General features: G+C 54.9%; 2 protein-coding genes across 2 annotated transcripts; one reads left to right on the forward strand and one right to left on the reverse strand.

Moving 5' to 3' along the window:
* On the forward strand, positions 1–3,862 carry LOC4338524 (nicotinamide adenine dinucleotide transporter 1, chloroplastic). The gene is made up of 9 exons (XM_015785282.3): positions 1–483; positions 591–686; positions 1,708–1,814; positions 2,028–2,076; positions 2,160–2,269; positions 2,631–2,725; positions 2,826–2,914; positions 3,077–3,171; positions 3,278–3,862. Exons 1-9 carry the CDS (start codon positions 363–365, stop codon positions 3,524–3,526), a joined length of 1,011 nt encoding a protein of 336 aa, XP_015640768.1. The 5' UTR covers positions 1–362; the 3' UTR covers positions 3,527–3,862.
* On the reverse strand, positions 3,655–21,162 carry LOC136356656 (uncharacterized). The gene is made up of 4 exons (XM_066310899.1): positions 20,960–21,162; positions 16,469–17,509; positions 5,574–5,637; positions 3,655–3,660 (listed from the first exon to the last, which is right to left on the reverse strand). Exons 1-4 carry the CDS (start codon positions 21,160–21,162, stop codon positions 3,655–3,657), a joined length of 1,314 nt encoding a protein of 437 aa, XP_066166996.1.
* Positions 21,163–25,580: the final 4,418 nt, after the last annotated feature.

Genomic DNA, 25,580 nt, shown 5'->3' on the forward strand with positions numbered 1-25,580 from the left:
GAGGCGAGGCGAGGATGTCGTGACGACGGAAAAACGGAGCAGCCGAGGCGAGGAAGCCGCCACCGCCACCGCCGCGACCCCAATGCGCGCGCCTCCCGCCGCCTCAGATCCCCACCCCTAACCCTAGCCTCCGCCTCCGCCCCCGCCTCGCCGCCTCCTGCTGCCGCGACGAGCGCGCCACGGACGTCGCGGGCGACCCCCCGGAGGCGGATGCGATCGGGCGCCCTCGCGTAGCGCCCCCGGGCTTCACCTTCTCCTAGGGGTAGGGGAGGGTAGCGGTGGCTGTAGCCCTAGACGCGGCGGCGCGCGGTTCCGTGCCCTGAGGGAGGGGAGGAGCAGATCGGTGTGTGTGTGGGGGAGTGATGCCGGGGGACGTGGCGACCTCGCCGGCGCCGGCGCCGCCGTCCGCGTCTTCGCAGCAGAGCCACCACGCCACCTCCGCCCGCGGCCTGCTCTGCCACGCCGCCGCCGGCGCCTCCGCTGGTAACACATGACCGCTCGAGCTATCTTATCCATTTTTTTGGGTCAATTTGTGTGTTTCGGGGATGCCCATGTGGAGCAAGCGTTGAATTTTTGGGGCTTGTCCGCAGGTGTGGTTGCGGCGACCTTCGTGTGCCCGCTCGATGTGATCAAGACGAGGTTTCAGGTGCACGGCTGGCCCAAGCTCGCCACCGGCACAATTGGAGGTGCGTGTCTCTTCAGAGGAATTCTTGCGAATCTTTGCTTGCTACAGTTTGCTGCTGCAGAGCTAGAGCTGCACATAAATCTATTATAGACTGCAATTTCTATCCTATGCTTGATGAAGCATGGTGAGCACATAGGAGTTTGAGCACTTAAAGTCAGTGCATATAGTGGTCAGAATATACAGTGGATGCATCATGCATGCAGGGGAATGATGGTAAACCGGTGCAGATTTTGTGCCTTTCTCTTTGTGTAGCTTTACTCGGACACTTCCAGGATTCAGGGAGTTGAGAAAATACTTGTCGGCAACGAAAGATCTGCTCTCTGCTTTTAGATGTCGTAACGGTTTCGGATTGCTTGTTTGGACGGTTCTGTTATCTGAGGCTTTTGATTGGTCTCTCGTTGTTGTTTTGCGCACCTTGAATCTATCAGTACCTCCAATCAAAGTGGGGCTGGGAGCTTCACATGTGTTGAGCGGAATTGTTGGGAACTTATGAGATCGTGCACATTGAGAATGGAAGGAAAGCATGCAGCGTGCTATTTGCTGTTGCATGAATTCGTTGATGTATGATAAAAGCATTAGCATACATGAACATGTGAAAAAAGCCAACAGACTTTGTGATGTCCATGGGTGTAGTATAGTGTGGGTAATACTTCCAAGCCTGGATTTCTGATGTTATTGGTACACATTTGCTGAACCTAAATTGCCTGGAACATCAGCTGACGTACATGCTTTGAATTCAAAAAATGTTTTAGCTGCATTCATGGATGCTGGCATATGTGTGGCCCGTTATGCTCTGAAGAATGCCAGCAGGTCATCCTATGTACGTGGCCAACAGCATTGGTGCATTGATAATGCACTTACTTCGTACTTTTTACTGTTGAATTTGCATCTTTGTCAATAGAAGTTTGATGAGTAGCATATTTTCTGAAATGCTTATGTCTGGACTAAATTGTTTTCTACTATACCAAGATTCTTCAGAAGCTAAGGTTTATTACATCAGTTCTTTGTTCTATCATTACTAGGTAGTGTAATAATTGGAAGCTTACAACAGATTGCTCAGAGGGAAGGTTTTCGGGGAATGTATCGTGGTTTATCTCCAACTATTCTGGCACTCTTGCCTAACTGGGCGGTTAGTCTTTACCCTTACATTATAGCTCCACTTACTCCATTGATGAGATGTTTTTAAATTCTATGTAAAAAGCAACGATGCTAATGATAATGCTATAAGTTGATCTGCATGCAAACCCATGTATGGCACCGAGTAGAGTAGTACACTACACTATAGATGAATCAAGTGTCTATGATCTATTGTGGAGCTAATAGTATCCTTGTGGATTTCCAGGTCTATTTTACTGTGTATGAGCAGCTTAAAAGCTTGCTTTCTTCCAATGGTTAGTGTTTTACCCTGCATATGACTTACTTGACAGCATATCATTTGTCAGTTCTTATGTGGTATCGTACATTCATTTTGCAGATAGAAGTCATCACCTGTCCTTAGGGGCAAATGTTATTGCTGCATCATGTGCTGGAGGTGCAACTACTATTGCAACAAATCCACTTTGGGTTGTGAAGACAAGATTTCAGGTATCCTTGGACCACAACTTGTCTGGACCAGTAGTCGATCCAAGACGCCTGATAGCATAATTGCAATTTCAAAATGCTGCATACCAAATATTTTGTCTGGCCTATATTAGGCAAGTGTTTAAAACCTGTAAGCAATTCCCATTTCTTTCCTAATGTTGACTGATGGTCTTTACACAGGCTGAATGCCCATTTGGAATGGAGCTATCATTAATTATAATCACTTATAAATATGCTGAATTTCTTTTAGATCTTTTACCTGTCCATACTAAGCAGTCAACATCTACATGCTATACTCAGACAAATTGATTCAAAGATTTTATTTTGAGTCATATCATCATCTGTATCCTTTTCCCTTTTGTAGACCCAAGGGATACGAGCTGGGGTGATCCCGTACAAAGGTACACTTGCTGCTTTGAAGAGAATAGCACATGAAGAAGGCATTCGTGGACTGTACAGGTAGCTTTCCATGGAAGTCCACAGATGCAAGATTTTACACCGTTTGATGATAATATGTTTTGTGCGCTGGCTGATATTTTTCTTTTTCTTTTTTATAAAGTGGACTTGTCCCTGCCTTGGCTGGTATCAGTCATGTTGCTATTCAGTTTCCTGCATATGAGAAGATCAAAGCTTATCTGGCTGAGCGAGGTACTCTCTCAACTTCTGTCCTTGGCTGGTATCAGTCATGTTGCTATTCAGTTTCCTGCACATGAGAAGATCAAAGCTTATCTGGCTTGCACATGTTTACTACATTTGTACACTCCAGATTGTGTTTTGTTCCACACATATAACAGCGTCATGCTTTAACAGATAATACTACAGTGGAGGCATTAAGTTTTGGTGATGTTGCTGTTGCTTCATCCCTGGCAAAAGTTGCTGCGTCAACCTTGACATATCCTCATGAGGTAGAGTCTTTTCTTTGAAATTACGATGCATGCCAGTCTTGTAATAAGTGTACTGAACTTTGTTCTGGCCAACTGGTGGCTATATATCTGAAATGATTCGTTACAGGTTGTTCGCTCAAGGTTACAGGAGCAGGGAGCACACTCCAAGGCGAGATATACAGGTGTAATGGACTGCATCAGAAAGGTCTATCATATAGAGGGTTTGACCGGTTTCTACCGTGGATGTGCAACTAATCTGTTGCGGACAACTCCTGCCGCAGTAATAACATTTACCAGCTTTGAGATGATTCACAGGTTCCTTCTTGATGTATTCCCTCCTTTACCTGAACAGCAACCCCAACCGCTGAAGCATTGATTGTACAATCCTTGTGCCCCTATCCATGTTGTCACTGTTGAGTAGAAACCCAGTAAAACCATCCATGGACACCGTTTACCTTTGTTAGAAGGCTCTCCTAAAAGAGATTTTGATAATGCAACAGGTAGCTACCACTGAAAGCACAAATCATAGTGTAGGACAGTAATTAGCATTTCTGTGTGTATTATTACTTTTGATAGCATGCAATGAGGAGGTATATGGGTTTAGGGCTGTGGGGACATGGTGATTTTGGTGGGGTATGTTGTCCGATGATGATGATGATGAAAAAAAAAAAGATACTATTATGTGGATACAATAATTGCTCCATTCATTTTATTCCTCTTTTATGATTCGTTTTGTGATACTGAACTCAAATATGCCTTGGAGCAGACTGGCAGTTTTGTTATATAGGAGTACTATATATTTGCAATGGTCAAGTGTGAATATGCTGAACCTGTACATAGCTAACCTCCTCCAACGAAAGATCAACTTCTCAGTTTTTTTCCTTCTTTTTTTTTTTGCCCTTTTTGCTTCGATTTTTTGTGGTGCAGCATCTCCTGGGTATTGTTTCGTTCGACAAAGACTCCGCTTTGTACAATGTACATGTTGGAATGGTCTATGGCTCTATGCTATTACTACTATGTATCAACTCTGAATCAAGCTGCTCTTCTAAGGGTTTGTTTCGCCTCGGACAAACACACCCAGCACTGCGTTACTCGCCATATATGGTTCCGTTGAGAGGTGTGGTGTACGGTGTACCATTGCCCTACTTAGATTTTTTTTTGAGAATGAAAATTTTATAAAGCACGTAAACAGTATGCTATTTGTTTTCTCTGGGCTTAGTTGAATTCTGGTCCCTAAGGCCCAATACTAGCCTTATAAAATTTGCATTACTCAAAGGAATAAGTCCACTTATTGTCTCCTAAATCTTTCGGTCAGAGTTTAATTAACATCGCTAAATCGTGATACCAGAAATCTTTACTCATCTTAGCAAAACCGTCCAATCAAGTCTCATGACATTATGAATGGTTGTTTTGTCTTGACGTGGCATCCTAGTCAATAAAAAGAAATATTTAAAAACATGTGAGTTCTACTCTCTCCGTCCCAAAAAAAAGACAAACTCTGGGTTTTCGTGTCCAACGTTTGATTGTCTGTCTTATATGAAATTTTTTTATAATTAGTATTTTCATTGTTGTTAGATGATAAAACATGATTAATACTTTATGCGTGATTTGTCTTTTTAATTTTTTTCATAATTTTTTCGAATAAGACGGATGGTCAAACATTGAACACGGAAACCCAGAGTTTGTCTTTTTTTGGTACGGAGGGAGTACATGTAAGTGGATTTTTACCTCTTCCCACCTATCCTCTCTCTTCCCCCATCTCTCCACATCTCCCCTCACTTCCACAAGAGCTCACCGACCACCTATCCTCTCTCTTCCCCCATCTCTCCACCTCTCCCCTCTCTTCCACCAGAGCTCATCGAGGGGGAGAGGGGTAGTGGCCGGTGAGCTCGTTTGCAGGAGGTGGCAATAGCAGTGGGAGGTCGATGATGAGGAGGCTCTGGTGGCCCGTGACAGTGGAGAGAGGAGGGAGGCGAGGGAGTTGGCGAGCTCGAGCTCGCCGTGGGGAGAGGATGGGACCGTGGCTATCTATGGCTGCAAAGGAGGAGAGGACAGAGATAAGGGAGATGGGTAGGTTGGGATATATATACCTCGTCGTCATCGTTTCAGCATCTACCATGCCAATCCGACTTCGCTCAAGCCCCATACCGTGCCACCAGCCACTGCCGCCATGAACAGCCGCGATGCCAAAGAAGATGGGTGTCAACTCCAAGGCAAAGGTGGCTTGCGATCACGGCGGCTAACCGTTGGGACCGCATGGAGGCATGGAGTGCGCCAAGGAGGAGGAGTACTAGCGCAAGGCCAAGGGCCCCAAGTCTCGCGCCGTGTGTCGCCTCCTGCATGGTTGAGAACCGCTACCATGCGAAGGCCAAGCCACTTCTACCTTCGCGTCGTGCAAGATGGCTGCCCGCAAGTCGTCGCACATCGAGGTTGAGCTTGCACGCTCTCATGAGGAGGAGCGGCTCCGCTTGGAGCGCGAGGCCAAGTCTGCCAAGAAGCGTACCACATGCATCGTAGAGGAATATGAGCGCGTCATCTTGCTTATTGGCTCCCTCACATGCCTCCTCTTCTCCTCCTTAGCTGTGGACCACTGGAGCCCCCTCCGCCGTTGTCATGCCTTGTGGATGGGCTCACTTGTAAGATCGTAAAGGGTCTTTCCCACCCTAAAAGCTAGCTATTAAGGTGAGGGGACCCCACTTATATGTTAGGTCCCTTGTCCTTACATAACCAATGTGGGACTATTCAACAATCTCCCCCTTCACACACTGGTGTCCCTCAGCCATTCATTGCCCCTTCACCGTTTCCCCACGGTCCCTCAAGTATATAGGCTCCGCAGGCACCCACGGTCCATCAAGCCTTCACATACTATGTCCCTCGGGCCAGAGATCCCACGGTCCCTCAGGTATATGGCCCCCGCAGGCACCCACGGTCAACCAATGTGGGACTAATCAACAATTTCCCCTTTCACACATTGGTGTCTCTCAACCGTTCACTGCTCCTTCACCGTTTCCCCACGGTCCCTCAGGTATATAGGCCCCGTAGGCACATTGGTGTCTGTTGGTGGTTATTAAATACCGATTCTGTACCGCCAACATCTGCATAAAGTTCGGATAATAAAACATCCAACATAGTGATATGTGCTTAATCTCACATATTCCACAAGTGTTGGTATATATTTGTATGCAGACGATAAACCCCGATGTTGGGAGGAAAATCAGACTAAAGTGAGGAGAAATGTGTATCCCTGCAAGGATGGGTTGTGAACTTCATCAAAACATCAGTGAATCAGCCAAAATACCGAAGAATGAATAGAGGAGGATCAGGGGAGAACATGGGCCAAGAGCCAAGCCAGATGGGCCCAGCCCAGGTTCGGCCGGACCACAATCTCAGCCATCCAGGCTGGGGTTTGGCGTGGACGGTCTTGATCATCTCCTAATCTCAGCCATCCAGGCTGGGGTTTGGCGTGGACGGTCTTGATCATCTCCTAATGGCGGTTGCGGGGCAGTTCGGACATTTCAGCTTCTCACAACCGTCATACCTACCTCTATATAAAGGCTTCACTCTCTCACTTCACACACACACTTCCAAGCTTGAGCTAAATTATAAGAGGCTCTATTGTACTATATTGTATATTACAATCGGAAGAGAGTAGAGTAGGAGTCGGAAGAATTCCGGAGTTGTCGGTAATCTTCTCCTATTTCTTTTATTCTATTTTTTACTCTGAATTCAATATAATATTCTTCTTGAGTAATTTAGATTTATTTTGTGAGAATTATCTCTTGGTTAGTTCCTAAATAGCATACGGAATTATTGTTCACTATAATCAACTAAATATAGTGATTGCTTTGGTGAGTTATAAACACTAAAGTAGACAGTAATTGCTTAGACGTGATGTTTAAGTAATTGTTATCCAGTAATTACTGCGTATCCCACAGTACGTTTGAGGTGGGTGTAGAGGTGGTGACAGCCCTCGAGATCACTTAAGTCCTCCCTGTCCGGGTACGTAGTAGAGCGACATCTGGGAACAGCGGGTTGCCAGTGCCTGAAGTATTGCGTTAGGATTAAAGTTAAGCTTTCCCTAGACACTGTTTCTCACTAGTAAATCCTCTCTATCCTGGCCTATCATTTGCTTGGTGTCCTTGGATGAACCGGAGGAAGATCTGATCACACACGTTCCATTGGATTCGATACCCTTGGAATACTCCGTAGGGGAAGTGCTACATCGGTATATCTGTGCGCTTGCAAATTTTATCTGTGACCATAAGAAATACCAACAAGCATTTCTGGCGCCGTTTCCGGGGAAATGGTTGCTGATCATTTCCGTACCTTATTCATCCTCGTATCCTTTTTGTTTTTTTAATTCTACATCTACCCCTGCTATCCTAAAGAAGTATTCCTGTCAAACTCTTCTCGACCATGGAGCAACCGCTTTTTGAGCTGTCTGCTCCTCGGGGTGAATTCTATGAGCCACCTCCTTCATCAGAGCCCATTTATACAACTGGCTATGAAATTCATCCCGAACTAATCAGTATGGTTAGGGAAAAATCCTTTTTCTGGGTTTGATCTAGAAAATCCCTACCATCATCTGCGAGACTTTGAACAAGTCTGCTCGTGCCTTAAGATTCGTGGCATGAGACAAGAAACTGTGCGGTGGAAATTGTTCCCGTTCTCTCTTTAAGAGAGAGCAAAGCAATGGTACACCTCTACCGTTGGATGTGTAAACGGTAGTTGGGAAAAGTTGTGAGACAAATTCTGTCTTACCTTCTTCCCAGTTACTCGTATTACTGCCCTACGAGTAGAAATTCTCAGTTTTAAGCAGATCGAAAATGAATCAATTGGTGCAGCCTGGTCCAGATTCACTAATTTAGTGCAGTCTGGACCAACCCTGTCCTTACCCGGGTATGTGCTTCTTCAACATTTCCATACGGGTTTGGATAAGGAGTCTGCATTCTATCTGGACATAATCGCTGGAGGATCGTTGTCGGTGACATGGGACCGGGGGTATCTTGACTAGAGGTTTGGGGCAGCTGCAGTCACCCACGTGGCCTGACCCCCTCGGGGGGGGGGGGGTCGGGCCCGAGGGTGATGTGGCCGCCCCTCCCTCTGTCTCCCCGAGGGGTCGGGCCGCTCCCGTTTCGGCCCCGAGGGCTGGGGCGCCCCGACCCCCTGTGGGTTTGGCGCCACGTGAGTGGGTTAGGTGAGCACAGCGACGCTCACCTAACCGCGTTTATTGCGGGTTGGACGAGCGCCCCACGCCGCATTTAATGCAGCGCAGCACACTCGTTCGGTCCGTGACAGGTCACAGTGTGTGACCGGTCACAGACCGGTCAGATCGCGGGTTAGGTGGCAACAGGCGGCCTGACACACGCCTCGCCCCGTCCCGTCGGAATGATGAGAGCCTCCAGGCACTCGTCCCTAGCCGGAGCCGGCGTGGGAACTCCTGGAGTTGGCACGTCAGCCCCGGCCAGATACATTCCAGGCTTCATCGCAACCATTGCAAGGAAGTCATTGTATGAAGAAGGGCAGACGTGTAGCATGCTAAACTGACACGTGGTGGACAAGAATGACCGGTCTGTGACTGGTCTGACGCCGGTCGCGTCATCGGCAGACAACCGTGCTCCCACGATGCATCTGCCTCCGGTGGAGTGGAGGTAGGTATGACCCATCTCGTCGGATGGTCATTTGGAAAGCAGCCATGGCAAATCTCCGCCCATTAATGAGGGAGTAACAGGGAGATCCCCGGTGTCAGGCGAGTGACGGCGCTGAGCCTCACTCAAGGACAAGTTGTGATTTAGCTTCCAGGCGAAGGTGCAAGCCAAGTTTTGGTCAAGATAGGGTAGGTCCCCACCCAGAAGAAAAGTAGGTAGAAGTGGTGCATGTGGTATCCCCTTGAGATATAAAAGGAGGACCTTGCCCACCAAAAAGGGGGGAGAAAGAAAAAAAGGAGGCTAGAGGGGTTCTGGAGCCTGAACTCTCTGGCTCTCCGGCTCTCTGTAACTCCTTCACACACAGATCCACCAGAACACAGGAGTAGGGTATTACGCTTCTCAGCGGCCCGAACCTGTCTACATCGCCCGTGTCTCGTGCACTTGCTCTCTCGCGAACATTCTCCAGATCGATCGAGGGCGAAGAACCTCACTTAGCGCCCCCGGCCGAACCGGCAAAGGGGGGCCTGCGCGGTCTCCCGGTGAGGAGCCCCACGCTCCGTCATCTGGCGCGCCAGGTAGGGGGCGCGTGTGTCTTTCTAAGCCCTCGTCCTCTTTCGTGTGCGCCAAGCTTCTCCCGCTCAGCCCCATGGCCGAACAGGCAATGGCGCACAATCTCTCTCCGAGCGCTAGCGGTGACGATGGGGAGCAGAACCCGCGCCGTCGAGCTCGTACTCCACTGTCCCCCTCTCGCCGAAGTCTTGGGCGGGAGGAGGCGCTCGAGGAGGTCGAAAGATCCGCGACTTCGCCGCACGCGGGCGATGGAGAAGGACGGCGAGACAGGGAGCGTCGTCTCCTCGTCTACGGCGAATTTCTTCCCCATGGCCCTGAAAGGATAGGCGCGGGGTTGGCTAATGAACTTGCCACCCGCGTCGGTCCACTCTTGGGAGGATTTGTGCCAGCAGTTCACCATGAACTTCCAGGGCACATATCCGCGCCCAGGTGAAGAAGCGGACTTGCACGCGGTACAGCGAGGGGACGATGAGTCTCTTCGCTCGTACATTCAGCGGTTTTGTCAAGTCCGCAACACCATACCGTGCATCCCTGCACACGCGGTGATCTACGCGTTCAGGGGGGCGTGCGGCACAACCGCATGCTCGAGAAGATCGCCTCCAAGGAGCCCCAGACCACCGCGGAGCTTTTTCAGCTCGCGGACCGTGTGGCTCGCAAGGAGGAGGCCTGGACCTGGAACTCCTCCGGTTCCGGTGTGGCAGCTCCGGCCGCCCCCGGGCCCACTGCTCGGTCAGGGCGGCGGGACAGGAGGAGGAAGAAGAGGTCGGCCCATTCCGACGACGAGGGTCACGTCCTCGCCGTCGAGGGCGCTTCGCGGGCCACCCGAAAGGGGAGGCCTGCGAGCGACAAAAAAAAGGAGGCCGGCGCTCCCAGTAGGGAGCGCCCGACCGGCAAGTGGTGCACCGTGCACAACACCTCCCTCCACGACCTCGTGGACTGCCGCGCGGTCAAAAGTTTGGCTGAGCGGACGAGGAAGTGGGAGGAGGAGAGGAGGCAGGAGCGCCGTGAGGGCAATACCCCGGCGGCTCCCGCCGGCAACCGGCGAGGTGAGGCCAAGCAGAAGGCCCCCGCCGAGGACATCAACGATGGCGACGATGACCTAGGGTTCCAGGAGCCTGAGGCCACCGTCGCCACCGTTGATGGGGGAGCGTGTGCTCACGCTTCTCGCCGGAGCCTCAAGGCCATGAAGCGAGAGCTTCTGGCCGTGGCCCCTACCCATGAGGCGACGCGGCGGGCGCGGTGGTCGGAGGTTGCCCTCACCTTCGACCAGACCGACCACCCACCGTGCGTTGCCCGGGGAGGACAGATCGCGATGGTGGTTTCCCCCACCGTTTGCAATGTGAAGTTGGGGCGTGTCCTCATTGACGGGGGTGCAGCCCTCAACATCCTTTCCTCCGCTGCCTTTGACGCCATCAAGGCCCCGGGGATGGTGCTCCGGCCGTCCCAGCCGATCATCGGTGTGACGCCGGGGCACACTTGGCCGCTAGGCCATATCGACCTCCCGGTCACCTTCGGTGGTTCCGCCAACTTCCGCACGGAGCGGGTGAACTTCGATGTGGCGGACCTCAGTCTGCCCTACAACGCGGTCCTGGGGAGGCCTGCGTTGGTGAAGTACATGGTGGCGGTCCACTACGCCTATCTCCAGATGAAGATGTCGGGCCCCGGTGGCCCCATCACCGTCCATGGTGACCTCAAAGTCGCGCTTGCTTGCATGGAGCAGCGCGCGGACCACCTCGCCGCGGCATCCAAGCCCGCGGGTGGCGACGAGAGGCTCAGCACCTCCGTCCCAGCCGCCCCGAGGCAGCGGATGATCACGTGTGACGAGGTCCCGATCAAGCAGGTTGCCCTGGGCGACGGCCCGTCCAAGACCACACGAATCGGTGGTCTTCTGGACGACAAATAGGAAGACGCGCTCGTCTCCTTCCTGCGGGCAAACGCCGACGTCTTCGCCTGGAGACTGGCGGACATGCCCGGGGTCCCCAGGGAGGTGATTGAGCACCGTCTCGCCGTACGGCCGGGCGCAAGGCCGGTCCGGCAGAAAGTGCGGCGGCAGGCCCCGGAACGTCAAGCCTTCATCCGCGAGGAGGTGGCGCGACTTCTGGAGGCCGGATTCATCCGAGAGGTCATCCATCCGGAGTGGCTGGCGAACCCGGTCGTCGTTCCCAAGGCGAACGGCAAGCTTCGGATGTGCATCGACTACACCGACCTTAACAAGGCATGTCCTAAGGACCCTTACCCCCTGCCACACATAGATCAGATTGTCGACTCCACCGCGGGGTGCGACCTTTTGTGTTTTCTAGATGCATACTCTGGTTATCATCAGATTCGCATGGCTAGGGAGGATGAGGAAAAAACTGCATTCATTACCCCCATAGGAACTTATTGTTATACGACAATGCCTTTCGGGTTAAAGAATGCAGGTCCTACTTTTCAACGTACTACTCGAATTTCTTTGGGTAGCCAAATAGGACGTAATGTTGAGGCCTATGTTGATGACTTGGTTGTGAAAACACGCAACCAGGAGACCTTACTCTCGGATCTAGCGGAAACTTTCGAAAGTCTCCGCACCGCCCGCATAAAGCTGAACCCCGACAAGTGCGTGTTCGGCGTGCCTGTGGGCAAGCTTCTCGGGTTCTTGATCTCTGCCCGAGGCATTGAGGCCAACCCCGAGAAGATACGAGCTATAGAGCGGATGCGCCCCCCAGCAAGCTTAGGGATGTGCAATGCGTCACTGGCTGTATGGCCGCCCTAAGTCGGTTCATATCGAGGCTGGGAGAGAAGGCGCTACCCCTATTTAAGCTCCTCAAACGCTACGGGCCGTTTATCTGGACGGAGGAGGCTGAACGGGCCCTCACTCAGTTGAAGGCGTACCTCAGTTCTCCCCCAGTCCTGGTCGCCCCGGAGCCAGATGAGCCGTTGCTACTCTACCTGGCGGCAACTCCGCAGGTGGTCAGCGCGGCGTTGGTCGTGGAGCGCGACGAGGACGACCCTCGCTCCGCGCATCCCCACCCTATGTCGACTCGACCCGGGAGAGAGCAGGGAGGAGAGGCCCCCGAGCCGAACGGTGGCCCGAGGCCCCCGACGACCGGAGCTGGCCCTCTGCCCGCTTGTCCGACGGTGCCAGGCGCCCCCGACCCCCAGGATGGCCTCGGGGCCACTGCGGGAAGGCCGCGCCTGTCGCCCTCTGACCCCGAGGTCGTCGGCACAGAAGCCGAGTGCGCCCCGCGCGGCCTCTCGGACGAAGAGCACCCTGTATCGACTCGACCCGGGAGAGAGCAGGGAGGAGAGGCCCCCGAGCCGAACGGCTGCCCGAGGCCCCCGACGACCGGAGCTGGCCCTCTGCCTGCTTGTCCGACGGTGCCAGGAGCCCCCGACCCCCAGGATGGCCCCGGGGCCACTGCGGGAAGGCCACGCCTGTCGCCTTCCGACCCCGAGGTCGTCGACACAGAAGCCGAGTGCGCCCCGCGCGGCCTCTCGGACGAAAAGCGCCCTGGAGATGCGGCCCCTGGCGAAGAGGATCGGCCCCGCCAAAAGGTGCAGCGGCCCGTCTACTTTGTTAGTGAGGCCCTCCGGGACGCCAAGACCCGATACCCTCAGGCCCAGAAGATGCTTTACGCTATTCTGATGGCTTCGAGGAAGTTGCGCCATTATTTCCAGACGCATCGGGTCACGGTGGTTACGTCCTACCCCCTCGGCCAAATCTTGCATAACCGAGAGGGTACTGGACGGGTGGTGAAATGGGCAATCGAACTCTCTGAGTTCGATTTGCACTTTGAACCACGCCACGCGATCAAGAGCCAGGCCCTCGCCGACTTTGTGGCAGAGTGGACACCGGCTCCCGAGCCCGTCTCCATCCCCGAGGCCAGCTCGGGCCCTTCGCAGCTGCCTCACACCGCCTATTGGGTGATGCAGTTCGACGGCTCCCTGTCTCTTCAGGGCGCCGGTGCGGGGGTCACGTTGACCTCGCCGAGCGGAGATGTCCTCAAATACCTGGTCCGCCTCGACTTTCGGGCAACCAACAATATGGCAGAGTACGAGGGACTCCTTGCGGGACTCAGAGTGGCGGCTGGACTGGGGATCCGCCGCCTCCTGGTGTTAGGCGACTCTCAGTTGGTCGTTAACCAGGTCTCCAAGGAGTACCAGTGCTCTGACCCGCAGATGGATGCTTACGTGCGCCAGGTGCGGCGTATGGAGCGCCATTTTGACGGGATAGAGCTTCGGCACGTGCCCAGACGGGATAACGCGGTCGCCGACGAACTCTCAAGGCTCGCTTCCTCGCGAGCCCAGACCCCACCGGGCGCCTTTGAAGAAAGGCTTGCCCAGCCGTCGGCGCGACCCGACCCCCTAGGGGAGACGGACGCGCCTGAACGGCCCCTGAGGCCCGTCGGAGTCCAGGCCTCGGGACCCTAGGGGAGCGCTCCCAGCTCCCTTAGATTGATTGCTTGGATCGCTGAGATCCAGGCGTACCTCGCAGATAAGACTCTACCCGAGGACCGCGAAGGGAGTGAACGCGTCCAGCGCATCTCCAAGCGCTACGTGCTGGTGGAAGGGACCCTCTATCGGCACGCGGCTAACGGAGTCCTCCTGGAGTGCATTCCTCGGGAACAAGGCGTCGAGCTTCTTGCCGCTATCCATGAAGGCGAGTGCGGAGCCCACTCTGCCTCACGCACCTTGGTTGGCAAGGCCTTTCGCCAGGGTTTCTATTGGCCGACGGCTCTCAACGATGCGGTCGACCTGGTCCGGCAGTGCAGGGCGTGCCAGTTCCACGCCAAGCAAACCCATCAGCCGGCCCAGGCCCTGCAGACCATACCTCTGTCATGGCCGTTTGCTGACTGGGGGCTCGATATCCTGCGTCCGTTTATACGGGCCCCGGGCGGGTTCGAGTATCTGTATGTCGCTATCGACAAGTTCACTAAGTGGCCCGAGGCTTATCCGGTCATCAAGATCGATAAGCACTCCGCACTTAAATTCATCAGGGGTATCACTGCTCGGTTTGGGGTGCCTAACCGTATCATTACGGATAACGGCACCCAGTTCACTAGTGAGCTCTTCGGTGACTACTGCGAAGACATGGGCATTAAGCTCTGCTTCGCCTCTCCCGCCCACCCCAGAAGCAATGGCCAAGTGGAACGCGCCAACGCAGAAATCCTCAAGGGCCTCAAAACCAAGACCTTCAACATCCTCAAGAAGCACGGCGACTCGTGGATCGAGGAGCTGCCAGCGGTGCTCTGGGCGAACCGAACCACGCCAAGCCGAGCAACCGGGGAAACGCCTTTCTTCCTCGTCTACGGCGCGGAGGCAGTTCTCCCATCCGAGGTCACCCTGAGGTCCCCTCGGGCCACTATGTACTGCGAGGCTGATCAAGATCAGCTTCGCAGAGATGACCTCGACTACTTGGAAGAACGAAGGCGGCGCGCGGCCATTCGAGCCGCGCGCTACCAGCAGAGCCTGCGGCGCTACCATCAGCGTCACGTCCGGGCCCGATCACTCTGCGTCGACGACCTCGTCCTACGCCGCGTCCAAACGCGTGCTGGACTGAGCAAGCTCTCACCAATGTGGGAGGGTCCGTATCGAGTGATCGGCGTCCCCCGGCCGGGCTCCGTTCGGCTGGCCACGGGCGACGGCACAGAGCTGCCTAACCCGTGGAACATCGAACACCTTCGTCGCTTCTACCCCTAGTGGGGGTCGGGTGTCAGGTCTCGGGCTCTGGCCAACCTCGCACCCCCCTCGGGCGTGCAGGGTTGGCCGGGGGCTACCACATATGCATATACTTATCTTTTTTCTCTTCCGTATTTCAATAAAAGCTTTTTTGATTTCCTAAGGACTGTGTCTGTGCCATTGTTTCCTTTTGAAGAGTCTTGGCTTGAATTAGCACGCTCGTGCTCGACCCTGCCCTCGGTGGCCCGAGCCGGCGGAAATCGCCAAACGGGGCCCAGAACCGAGCCGTGCCCCGGGACGTGGTGAACTCCGGGGGGGAATCGGCAAAGGCCCACAATCGGGTCCCCATAACCCTCGGTCACCGCGCTCCCGGCCTGGCTAGTCTCGACACGTGGATCTCCCCAGGCACTAGCCCCGACCCGCGCCGTTTGAGGCTGGGACCTGGGCACGAGCCCTTGTTCAAGCCAAGACACAGAAGGACCGCGGCACAGACCATCCTCGTCTCATACACACAACAAATAAAATTGACACAGAAATTTCTTCTTTATTTGATTGCAGATTAAATTAGTTTATACAAGAAGGGGGCCCGAAGGCCTCGGAAGAAGAAAGGAAAAACTATTTAAGATTGGCGGGGGCCTGGGGGCTCACTTCGAGGCTCCCGGGTCGCCGGCCTCGTGGTCGCTGTCGTCCACACCACCGTCGCCGCCCTCCTCGTCGGAGTCGAGGGCGAACGCGAGCCGAGGGGCCGTACCCTCGAAGCTGTGGACGATGTGGTCGGCGGCGTCCCGGACCTGCGCGCGCGCATCGTCCTCGGTTCCGGGAGGGAACTCGTCCAGCGCTGCCCACGGGGAGAAGTCCGGGTCCCTGGCCTGGTAGCTTGCCAGTACAAGCTCCACTGCCCCCCGGGCGAGGTCTCCTCGAGCTCCTCGGGGAGGCGCTGGAGAGTCCCGGCCATCTCTGAGAGGCGCTGGGCGAGGCCCCCCTGGTTGGCGGCGTACTTCGCGGTCCGCTCGCCCCAGAGGGCCGCTTGCCGCCCGGCGCGGTCTAGATGGGAGACGGCGTCCCGAAGCATGCCGGGCCCTACCTCGCCCGCCAAGCGGAGGGCCTCGACCTCCCCGGCGGACGAGTCCAGCGCGCCCTGCAGATCGGCGATGGTGTGTTCGGCAGCTGCGAGGCGGGCGGCTAGATCGCCGTCGCCCGCGGCCGCCCCGCCGCTGCGCGCCCTCCCGTCCAGCTCCTTCGCCCGCGCCTCGAGCTCAGCGGCCCGCTGATCCAGTGCGGCCCTCTCGGCGCTGGCGCCTTCCAGATTACGGCGCGCCTGCTCCTCCCGTGCTGCCTCGCGGAGGGACAGGCTGTCCGCCAGCCGCTGCGCCGCGGCCTCGGCCTCCTCGAGAGCTCGCTCCCGCTCGGTGAGCGCGTCCTCGCGGAGGCGGAGTGCGGACTCCTCTTCGGCGCAGGCGGCCTCGTGCGCCGCCACCGTTGCCTCCCGGATAGTGACGGCGGTCTCGCGGTCCGCCAGGTCCCTCTCCCTCGCGCGGGCGCGCTCTTCCAGCGCCGTGGCGCGAGCCTTAAGGGCCACTTCGCGCCGCCGGGACGCCGCCTCGTTCTCCGTCGCCCGCCGTTCCCGTGCAGTGGCGGCGTCAAGGACTCCCCGGGCGGTGTCGAGTTTCTTCTCTAGCTCCGCCACCCGGCTCCCGTATTGAAGGCGGAGATCGTCCCGCGCCTCGTTGAGCACGGCGGTGGCGATGAGGGCAGTCTCCCGCTCCTCCTCCACCTCCCTGGCGATCTCCGCCAGCTCCCTCCGACGGACCTCGAGCTCTGAGGCGTGCCGGTGGTATGCCTTGCGGCCCGCCTCCACCATGGCCTCCACCGAGCGCCGCCCCTCATCGACGCACGCCCACGCCGCGTCGAGCTCCGCCCGCTCTGCTTGCAAGACCTCCATCTGGGCACCTAACCCGTCCAGCACCGTCGTGTTCGCGGCGGCCAGGGCCTGCAGGAGGGGCTCTGTGTTCAGTGGGGCGGCGGAAGGCAGAGGAGAGAGCCGCCTCGGTGTGGGCGCTGTGCGGCTCGGCCCGCCAATCGACGTGCCGGACTCAGGGGCGTCCCCCGAGGCTGGCTCGTCCCGAACGTCGCCCGAAGGGTCGGGTCCGAGCGGCGCGCCCGCGGCCTCATCGTGGGTGGCCTCGGAAGTCGTCGTCGCCTCGGGCGGAGTCGGGTCGGGGGCTTGGCAGGCCGCCTGGCGTGCGCGCGTCGCCTCTGCCTCCCGGGCTGACTTCCCGGCCCGGCGGAGTCTGGCCTCCTCCCGAGCGGCCTCCTCAGCCTGGCGAACCCGGACGGCTTCCTGGGCAGCCTCCTCAGCTTCCCGGAGGCGGTCCGCGGCTTCTCGCCGGACAGCTTCCCGCCTCCGGGCCTCCACGGTTGCTGTCTCCTCGGCCTCAGACCGGCCGGACTTGGAATGGTGAGGGAGGCGCGACGGAATCTCGCTGAAAGCGGAAGAAAAACCAGAAGACAAAAAGAAACGGGTAAGTGAAAACTCGCCTTGGGAGAATGAATACGGCCACAGTGGGCGCGGGGACGAACCTGCGAGGAGGTCGGCTAAACGACCACCTTGGGGGGGAGATGAGGTTTCCCCGGCATGGTTTGGTCCCCCCATCTTGCGGAGCCGCTTCTTTTTTCGCTCCCCCTCGGGCTGCGACGTCGGCACAGCACCCTCCGGGCGCCTGCTGCTGGCACGCACCGCCCCGCCCCCTCGGGGAGGAGATGGGGAGGGGGTATCCTCCTGTTTCCTCTTCCCCCGGGCGTCGGCAGGGCGGCTGCCCCCCGGGCCCCCGTCACGGGGCCCAGAAGCACGACCCCCTCCCGGGGTAGATTGTTCCCCCCTGCGGCTCCCGCCCGCGCCATCGTGGCCTCGAGGAGCCCGCTCCCCTGACGCCCCGACCGCCTGCATGATGGTCAGGATGTTGGCGCGCTCTGGATCGCTGCAGAGGGGGAGGACACCTTGGGGGATGAGGGATGCCTCCACGGAGCTGAGATTCAGCACCCGTTGGACCACCATCTTGAAGTCCTCAGGGGCCCAGTCCCATCTGCCCCCCTGGTGGGTCCTCATGTAGTCCTCGGACCTGGTGTACTCCCAGGCGCCCCGGGCGCGCCGCTGGAGTGGCGCGATCCGGCGACGAAGGTAGTCGCCGAACACCATGGCCCCCGTGAGCCCCTGGGATCGCAGACCCGCCAGGCGGTCAAGAACGGCGTCGTAGCGGTTCAGAGGGGAGAGGGGTGTAGAACCAGTCGCTCTTCCAGTCGTCCCACTTCTTGCGAAGGACGCAGGGAATGTAGCGGTTCAGCACCGGCCCCCGCGGCTGGAAGTAGCAGCCACCGACTACCGACGGTGGCGACACCGGCTGTACGGTGAAGAACCACCGGAACAGCCGGAGAGATGGGCGCACCCTGATGAACATCTCGCATAGGTGCGCGAAGATGGCCAACGTCATTACCGCGTTGGGGGTGAGGTGCGCCATCTGGAGATCATAAAGCTCCAGAACATCCATGAAGAAAGAAGAGAATGGCGGGACCAGCCCTGCCATTGCGAAAGAGAGGAAGAAGACGGACCGCCCCGGGTAATGCGGCGCCGGGCGTCCCTCGCCCAGCGCGACCACCTCCCGGCCGGTGGCAGATTCCGGCATGAATCGGCGCGGCAGCCCGGCCTGCCTCTCGCTCACGATGCGGGAAGGCGGCAGCACGCTACCCTCGAGCGGTGCGGAGCCCCGTGCCATGACGCCGGCGGAGGAGGAGCTTGAGAGCGAGCGAGTATGGCAAGGGTAGGGCGCCGGAAACGGAGAGTCAGAGCACAAGTGGCAAAGGCAAAGGGAAGAGTGACGAGAGGAAGGAAACAAATCCCTTCCTTGATGTCTTAGTACCCTTGCCAACGCTATGCCCGGCTCCTCGATCCCCGCGCCCACTACCTCGCCCCCTCGTCTCTCGCGCCCACGCCTCCACTAATCCCGCTCGCCCGTTTGCGGCGCACGAGGCGGATGTGCGGCCGTGGCAGTCGAGATGGGACATATCGTGCGCGCGTTAACTACGCTCGCCGACCGATGCACCGTCATCACATCTCCAGGCGAAACGAACCGGCTCGTCCCGGTTCGCGCGCTACTTAAGTAATGTAGCGGTCTTGAAGAAAGCCGCTCATTATTGTCGGTCGGTTTTTCCTTGCCGATGTGCGCGATTTGCGACCGCTGGGTTTCTGCCGCCTGTAGAGACCGGCCCCATCTGTCACCAGGTCTAAGGAGTGGCGTCACGCCCGAGCGCTTCCCTCGAGGGGGGCGATCGCCCTGGCGTAACGCCGGGGGCTACTGTCGGTGACATGGGACCGGGGGTATCTTGACTAGAGGTTTGGGGCAGCTGCAGTCACCCATGTGGCCTGACCCCCTCGGGGGGGGTCGGGCCCGAGAGTGATGTGGCCGCCCCTCCCTCTGTCTCCCCGAGGGGTCGGGCCGCTCCCGTTTCGGCCCCGAGGGCTGGGGCGCCCCGACCCCCTGTGGGTTTGGCGCCACGTGAGTGGGTTAGGTGAGCACAGCGGCGCTCACCTAACCGCGTTTATTGCGGGTTGGACGAGCGCCCCACGCCGCATTTAATGCAGCGCAGCACACTCGTTCGGTCCGTGACAGGTCACAGTGTGTGACCGGTCACAGACCGGTCAGATCACGGGTTAGGTGGCAACAGGCGGCCTGACACACGCCTCGCCCCGTCCCGTCGGAATGATGAGAGCCTCCAGGCACTCGTCCCTAGCCGGAGCCGGCGTGGGAACTCCTGGAGTTGGCACGTCAGCCCCGGCCAGATACATTCCAGGCTTCATCGCAACCATTGCAAGGAAGTCATTGTATGAAGAAGGGCAGACGTGTAGCATGCTAAACTGACACGTGGTGGACAAGAATGACCGGTCTGTGACTGGTCTGACGCCGGTCGCGTCATCGGCAGACAACCGTGCTCCCACGATGCATCTGCCTCCGGTGGAGTGGAGGTAGGTATGACCCATCTCATCGGATGGTCATTTGGAAAGCAGCCATGGCAAATCTTCGCCCATTAATGAGGGAGTAACAAGGAGATCCCCGGTGTCAGGCGAGTGACGGCGCTGAGCCTCACTCAAGGACAAGTTGTGATTTAGCTTCCAGGCGAAGGTGCAAGCCAAGTTTTGGTCAAGATAGGGTAGGTCCCCACTCAGAAGAAAAGTAGGTAGAAGTGGTGCATGTGGTATCCCCTTGAGATATAAAAGGAGGACCTTGCCCACCAAAAAGGGGGGAGAAAGAAAAAAAGGAGGCTAGAGGGGTTCTGGAGCCTGAACTCTCTGGCTCTCCGGCTCTCTGTAACTCCTTCACACACAGATCCACCAGAACACAGGAGTAGGGTATTACGCTTCTCAGCGGCCCGAACCTGTCTACATCGCCCGTGTCTCGTGCACTTGCTCTCTCGCGAACATTCTCCAGATCGATCGAGGGCGAAGAACCTCACTTAGCGCCCCCGGCCGAACTGGCAAAGGGGGGCCTGCGCGGTCTCCCGGTGAGGAACCCCACGCTCCGTCATCTGGCGCGCCAGGTAGGGGGCGCGTGTGTCTTTCTAAGCCCTCGTTCTCTTTCGTGTGTGCCAAGCTTCTCCCGCTCAGCCCCATGGCCGAACGGGCAATGGCGCACAATCTCTCTCCGAGCGCTAGCGGTGACGACGGGGAGCAGAACCCGCGCCGTCGAGCTCGTACTCCACTGTCCCCCTCTCGCCGAAGTCTTGGGCGGGAGGAGGCGCTCGAGGAGGTCGAAAGATCCGCGACTTCGCCGCACGCGGGCGATGGAGAAGGACGGCGAGACGGGGAGCGTCGTCTCCTCATCTACGGTGATGGCAGCACGCCCCAGGGCGCGCTCCAGGCTGCGGGCGCGCTCCTGCGTCACCCGCCCGTCATCCCTGATCCAGAGACTCCAACCCAACGTTGGCTAGATGACGTGGCCAATTTGGTCATGACGGCGCAGCAGCGCCTAGGCGCCGGCTGGCGGTCCTCCGCCACCAAGGCCACTGGCGTTGCTACTGCTGGCTCCGTGTCGTCGAGGCGGAGGGCGCGGCGAGCGGCGGCCGTTACCCGCCGTTCGTCCGCCATTCCCTCGTCAACGCCTCCAACCCAAGAAGATGTGCGTAGGGGGCCAGATGCCCGCTTCAATATCGAGGGCCGGCGCAATGATCGCCGTGCTGCCCACGCATCGGAGGGCGCTTCCTCGTCCGGAGCGCCACTTCGGTCCGGGCACGGGGGCCAGCCCCCCGTGTCCCCGGTTGGCGGTGCCGGCTGTCGAGCCTTTGTGGCGAGCCTTCGGAACGTCCGTTGGCCCCCAAGGTTCCGGCCCACCATATAAAAGGAGGACCTTGCCCACCAAAAAGGGGGGAGAAAGAAAAAAAGGAGGCTAGAGGGGTTCTGGAGCCTGAACTCTCTAGCTCTCCGGCTCTCTATAACTCCTTCACACACAGATCCACCAGAACACAAGAGTAGGGTATTACGCTTCTCAGCGGCCCGAACCTGTCTACATCGCCCGTGTCTCGTGCACTTGCTCTCTCGCGAACATTCTCCAGATTGATCGAGGGCGAAGAACCTCACTTAGCGCCCCCGGCCGAACCGGCAAAGGGGGGCCTGCGCGGTCTCCCGGTGAGGAGCCCCACGCTCCGTCAATCGTTCATGCACAAAACACCGTCAGAAGGAAAGAAAATTTTGGACCGCATTCTAGAAAATACTTCCTTCATGACGCAACCCAATGAACCCCAGCCGGAGGCATCCGTGTCCAAGATAGAGGAACCTCTAACGATCGAGCCCCTTGCTGAACCATCCACTTTCGCTAGCTCGATTGATGAGAAGGTTCCTGAGCAGCCGTCCGTCGAGAATGAAGAAATTCAGACTCCGGATTGTGCCACAATCCTGTTCAAGGACGGTTTTGATGAAGACTATGGCAATACCTTGAACTATTTTAGCAAGAGGAAACCACTCGTTCCTTTGCCACCTCCCGATCCTATGGAACTCAGGTTCCTACGAGAAACTATCCGGGAGTTAACAACCATAATGAGCGATGAATGGTTAAGGGAGGCAGAGCTTTCATCCGAAGTAATTCGGATAAATACCGCTCCCCGAATCATTCCTTGCCATCTGGAAGGGAACGACGTCAGTATTCTCTACAGTCCAACTGTCGGGGCCAACCTCGTTTCCGGGTCTTTTGCATTTGCTTATTTAAGCGATAAGGCAGTGACCCCGACAAACAAATTCTTCAAACATCCAAGCGGAAATATCATCAAAAGATTTGGGATTATGCAAGATGTGCCTGTCTGCTTTGAAGACAAGGAGGCGATCTTGGATTTCCACGTCTTTGAAATCCAAGATTTTGACATCCTAATCGGGCTGCCAATTGAGCAACTTCTCATCAACACACCCCGATTAGATAGCCTCAAAATAACACTGGGAGAGACTGAATTTTCAATTCCATTCTCACGGGCAAGGATCGTCTTGACAGACCCTCTGCCAGAAATTGAGTCAACGGAAGAGGTTATTGCAGTTCCCCCTCACGAGTCTCCCGAGGCCCTTCTGGAAGATGAGGTCCCTGATTTCATCAAAGAGGAAGCGGATCCCGGTGAGACTCTCGACCTGCCGATCATGGAACCACCACCTTGGCCTCCGCTTGAGCTTAAACCTCTACCCCCAAGCCTACATTATGCTTTCTTACACCATGACAGAGAGGCCCCTGTCATAATCAGTGACAAGCTCTTTGAAGACGAGACTCAACGTCTTCTCGCCGTGTTGGAAAAGCATTGTTCTGTTCTTGGCTACTCGCTTCAAGATCTTAAGGGGATTAATCCCGTGCTCTGCATCCATCGTATTCCTATTGACCCCGAGAGTACTCCCTCTAGGGAACCTCAACGACGGCTCAATAATGCAATGCGAGAAGTTGTAAAGAAAGAAGTCTTGAAACTCCTGCATGCCGGGATTATCTATCCCGTACCATACAGTGAGTGGGTTAGCCCAGTCCAGGTTGTGCCAAAGAAGGGAGGGATAATGGTCGTTGCAAATGCTCAAAATGAACTAATTCCACAACGAACCGTAACCGAATGGAGGATGTGCATCGATTACAGGAAACTTAACAAGGCTACAAAAAAGGATCATTTCCCGCTACCCTTCATTGATGAAATGTTGGAACGGCTGGCAAATCATTCCTTTTTCTGTTTCCTTGATGGGTATTCCGGGTATCATCAAATTCCTATCCATCCAGAGGACCAAAGTAAGACTACGTTCACATGTCCATATGGCACCTATGCATACCGTAGGATGTCTTTCGGACTGTGCAACGCTCCTGCATCTTTCCAAAGATGTATGATGTCTATTTTCTCGGACATGATCGAATACATCATGGAAGTCTTCATGGATGACTTCTTGGTCTATGGAAAGACTTTCGGTCATTATCTGCAGAATTTAGACAAAGTCTTACAACGATGCCAAGAAAAGGACCTGGTGCTTAATTGGGAAAAGTGCCATTTCATGGTCCGTGAAGGAATAGTTCTTGGTCATCGAGTGTCCGAACGAGGAATCGAAGTTGATCGTGCTAAAATTGATGTTATAGATCAGCTTCCTCCTCCCGTGAACATCAAAGGAATCCGCAGCTTCTTGGGACATGCCAGCTTTTATAGAAGGTTCATCGAGGACTATTCTACAATCGTCAGACCTCTGACCAATCTACTAGCCAAGGATGCGCCCTTTGAGTTCGATGACGCGTGCCTAGTTGGTCCCACCTAACCACTCTCTCCATCTTTTTTCCCTGGCAGTCAACCTTATCCTCATTTCCAACCATTCATTTTCCTCTCTTCTGTCCCCATATTCACCGGAGCAACTAGCTATAGAGAGACCTACGCCGATGGCCAGCAAGGGCGACAACTCATCTTGTTGTCCGCCGCATAGCCGGGACACGGTAGGGCGGCGTATTGACATCCACCACCCACTGGCATCTCACTAGCGTCGTCTCCCCGTCGAATTAGCTATTACGTTGATCTAAGGGGCACCGGATCCAGGGGAGTGGACACCGGCCATGAAGGGAGCAGCTCAGCGTTAGCTTGCTTGACAATGGCGTGGTGAGCTCGGCCTCATCTTCGTCAACAATAGGAGAAGGCAATAGAGAGTCTTCATGGAGTATAGGTAAGCAAAGTGGGGGGTGGCATCGATCCCGGCATCAACATGGTGGCCTACCTACCACTGGAGAAGAAGAATAAATATATCTAGGCTGCTTTTTTCTTTTTATATGTTTCAGCTTAACATATTGGATGTTTCATTAGTTTAGACTAAAATGTTGCAGTGGTTGTTTTTTTAATCATCTGCATGTTTCAGTAGGTCAAAATTGGTGTTTCATTTGTTGTAAGAAAATGTTTCAGTATTGATTGGATTGTGTATCATAATTTAAAATTGTTGAAACATATATCTTTTTTTATGTTGAAACATGTTTTTTCAACAGTTGAAACATTTTTTTCATATGATGAATCATTTTTTCTCCATATTGTGTTGAAATATTTTCCCATCAAAAGATGAAACATGTGAAACACTTTGAAACAAATGTCATGCAACACTGTCCGACGTTATGCAAAACATTGGACGTCCGATCCATAGTCCTCTCCAGTATTAGTGGCTGGGATATGCCCCTTTGAGTATCCGCATGACGTCGACGTTCACATATTGAGTGTCATTAAATGAGTGAAGTGTTAGCCACACGAGCACTCGAAGGGGGTATGTGATAGTTTTGAACCTATATGATATAGTCTTGGGATTTAGATGTGCATTTTCAAAGTTTAAGAACCTAGATAACATGACGTGATAAGTTTAATTAAGGGCTGCCAATGCATTATACTCTTATTTTAATTTCGTATCAATTTGGCTACTGTATAATCAAATATTTGTCAATGCGAATTTTTAACTGGAAACCAATCACAACCATCATCTATTTAATTTATTTGTCTATTTTTTCATACCAACCAATCATACTATTCCTCATTCAAATCTTCCTACTTTCATAATCCATGCGCAAAACCTCAAAGTGCTTATGTTTTGAATGAAGTAAGTAAGTTGAATATTAGAATCCTAAGAGAACTTCGGCGAGGAAGGAAAATAACCAAAGAGTCTCTTATTAATAGGAAAATATATAGTATTGGTGGTTAAGTAGGTAAAGTATTGAAGGATAAAATTAAACTTCTTGATTTATGGACCAAGCATGGTAGAAGAATACTATGTATAAATTAAAGATACAATAAATTTCATTAAACACACCTATTATAGTCCAAGTTGCACAAAACCACAGGTATCTTGACATGTGGCACAAACTATAGGTATTATATACTCCTAAAGTTTCACAAACCACACCGTTAACTATTTTGACATACTATTGTATTGAAATAAAAAAATGAATGTAACATTTATATAATGAATAAAATGCTCATAAATTTGAGATGTGATTGTAGAACTGAAAAGTGTACATGGTATACCAAACTCAAAATTATTAGTAATGT

The sequence above is a fragment of the Oryza sativa genome, chromosome 5, assembly GCF_034140825.1.
Source record: "Oryza sativa Japonica Group chromosome 5, ASM3414082v1".
NCBI lineage: Eukaryota > Viridiplantae > Streptophyta > Magnoliopsida > Poales > Poaceae > Oryza > Oryza sativa.

What these genes read in the sequence shown, in the direction of transcription:
- LOC136356656 (XM_066310899.1), bottom strand. Translation starts at nt 21,162, where the DNA reads ATGGCGGACGAACGGCGGGTAACGGCCGCCGCTCGCCGCGCCCTCCGC. An exon ending in GGATCAGGGATGACGGGCGG is followed by an intron (nt 17,510 to 20,959) that starts GTGACGCAGGAG and finishes TTCCGCTTTCAG; the next exon opens with CGAGATTCCGTCGCGCCTCC. An exon ending in GCCGCCTGCGCCGAAGAGGA is followed by an intron (nt 5,638 to 16,468) that starts GTCCGCACTCCG and finishes GCTTCTTGGCAG; the next exon opens with ACTTGGCCTCGCGCTCCAAG.
- LOC4338524 (XM_015785282.3), top strand. Translation starts at nt 363, where the DNA reads ATGCCGGGGGACGTGGCGACCTCGCCGGCGCCGGCGCCGCCGTCCGCG. An exon ending in GGCATTCGTGGACTGTACAG is followed by an intron (nt 2,726 to 2,825) that starts GTAGCTTTCCAT and finishes TTTTTTATAAAG; the next exon opens with TGGACTTGTCCCTGCCTTGG. An exon ending in CCTTGACATATCCTCATGAG is followed by an intron (nt 3,172 to 3,277) that starts GTAGAGTCTTTT and finishes GATTCGTTACAG; the next exon opens with GTTGTTCGCTCAAGGTTACA.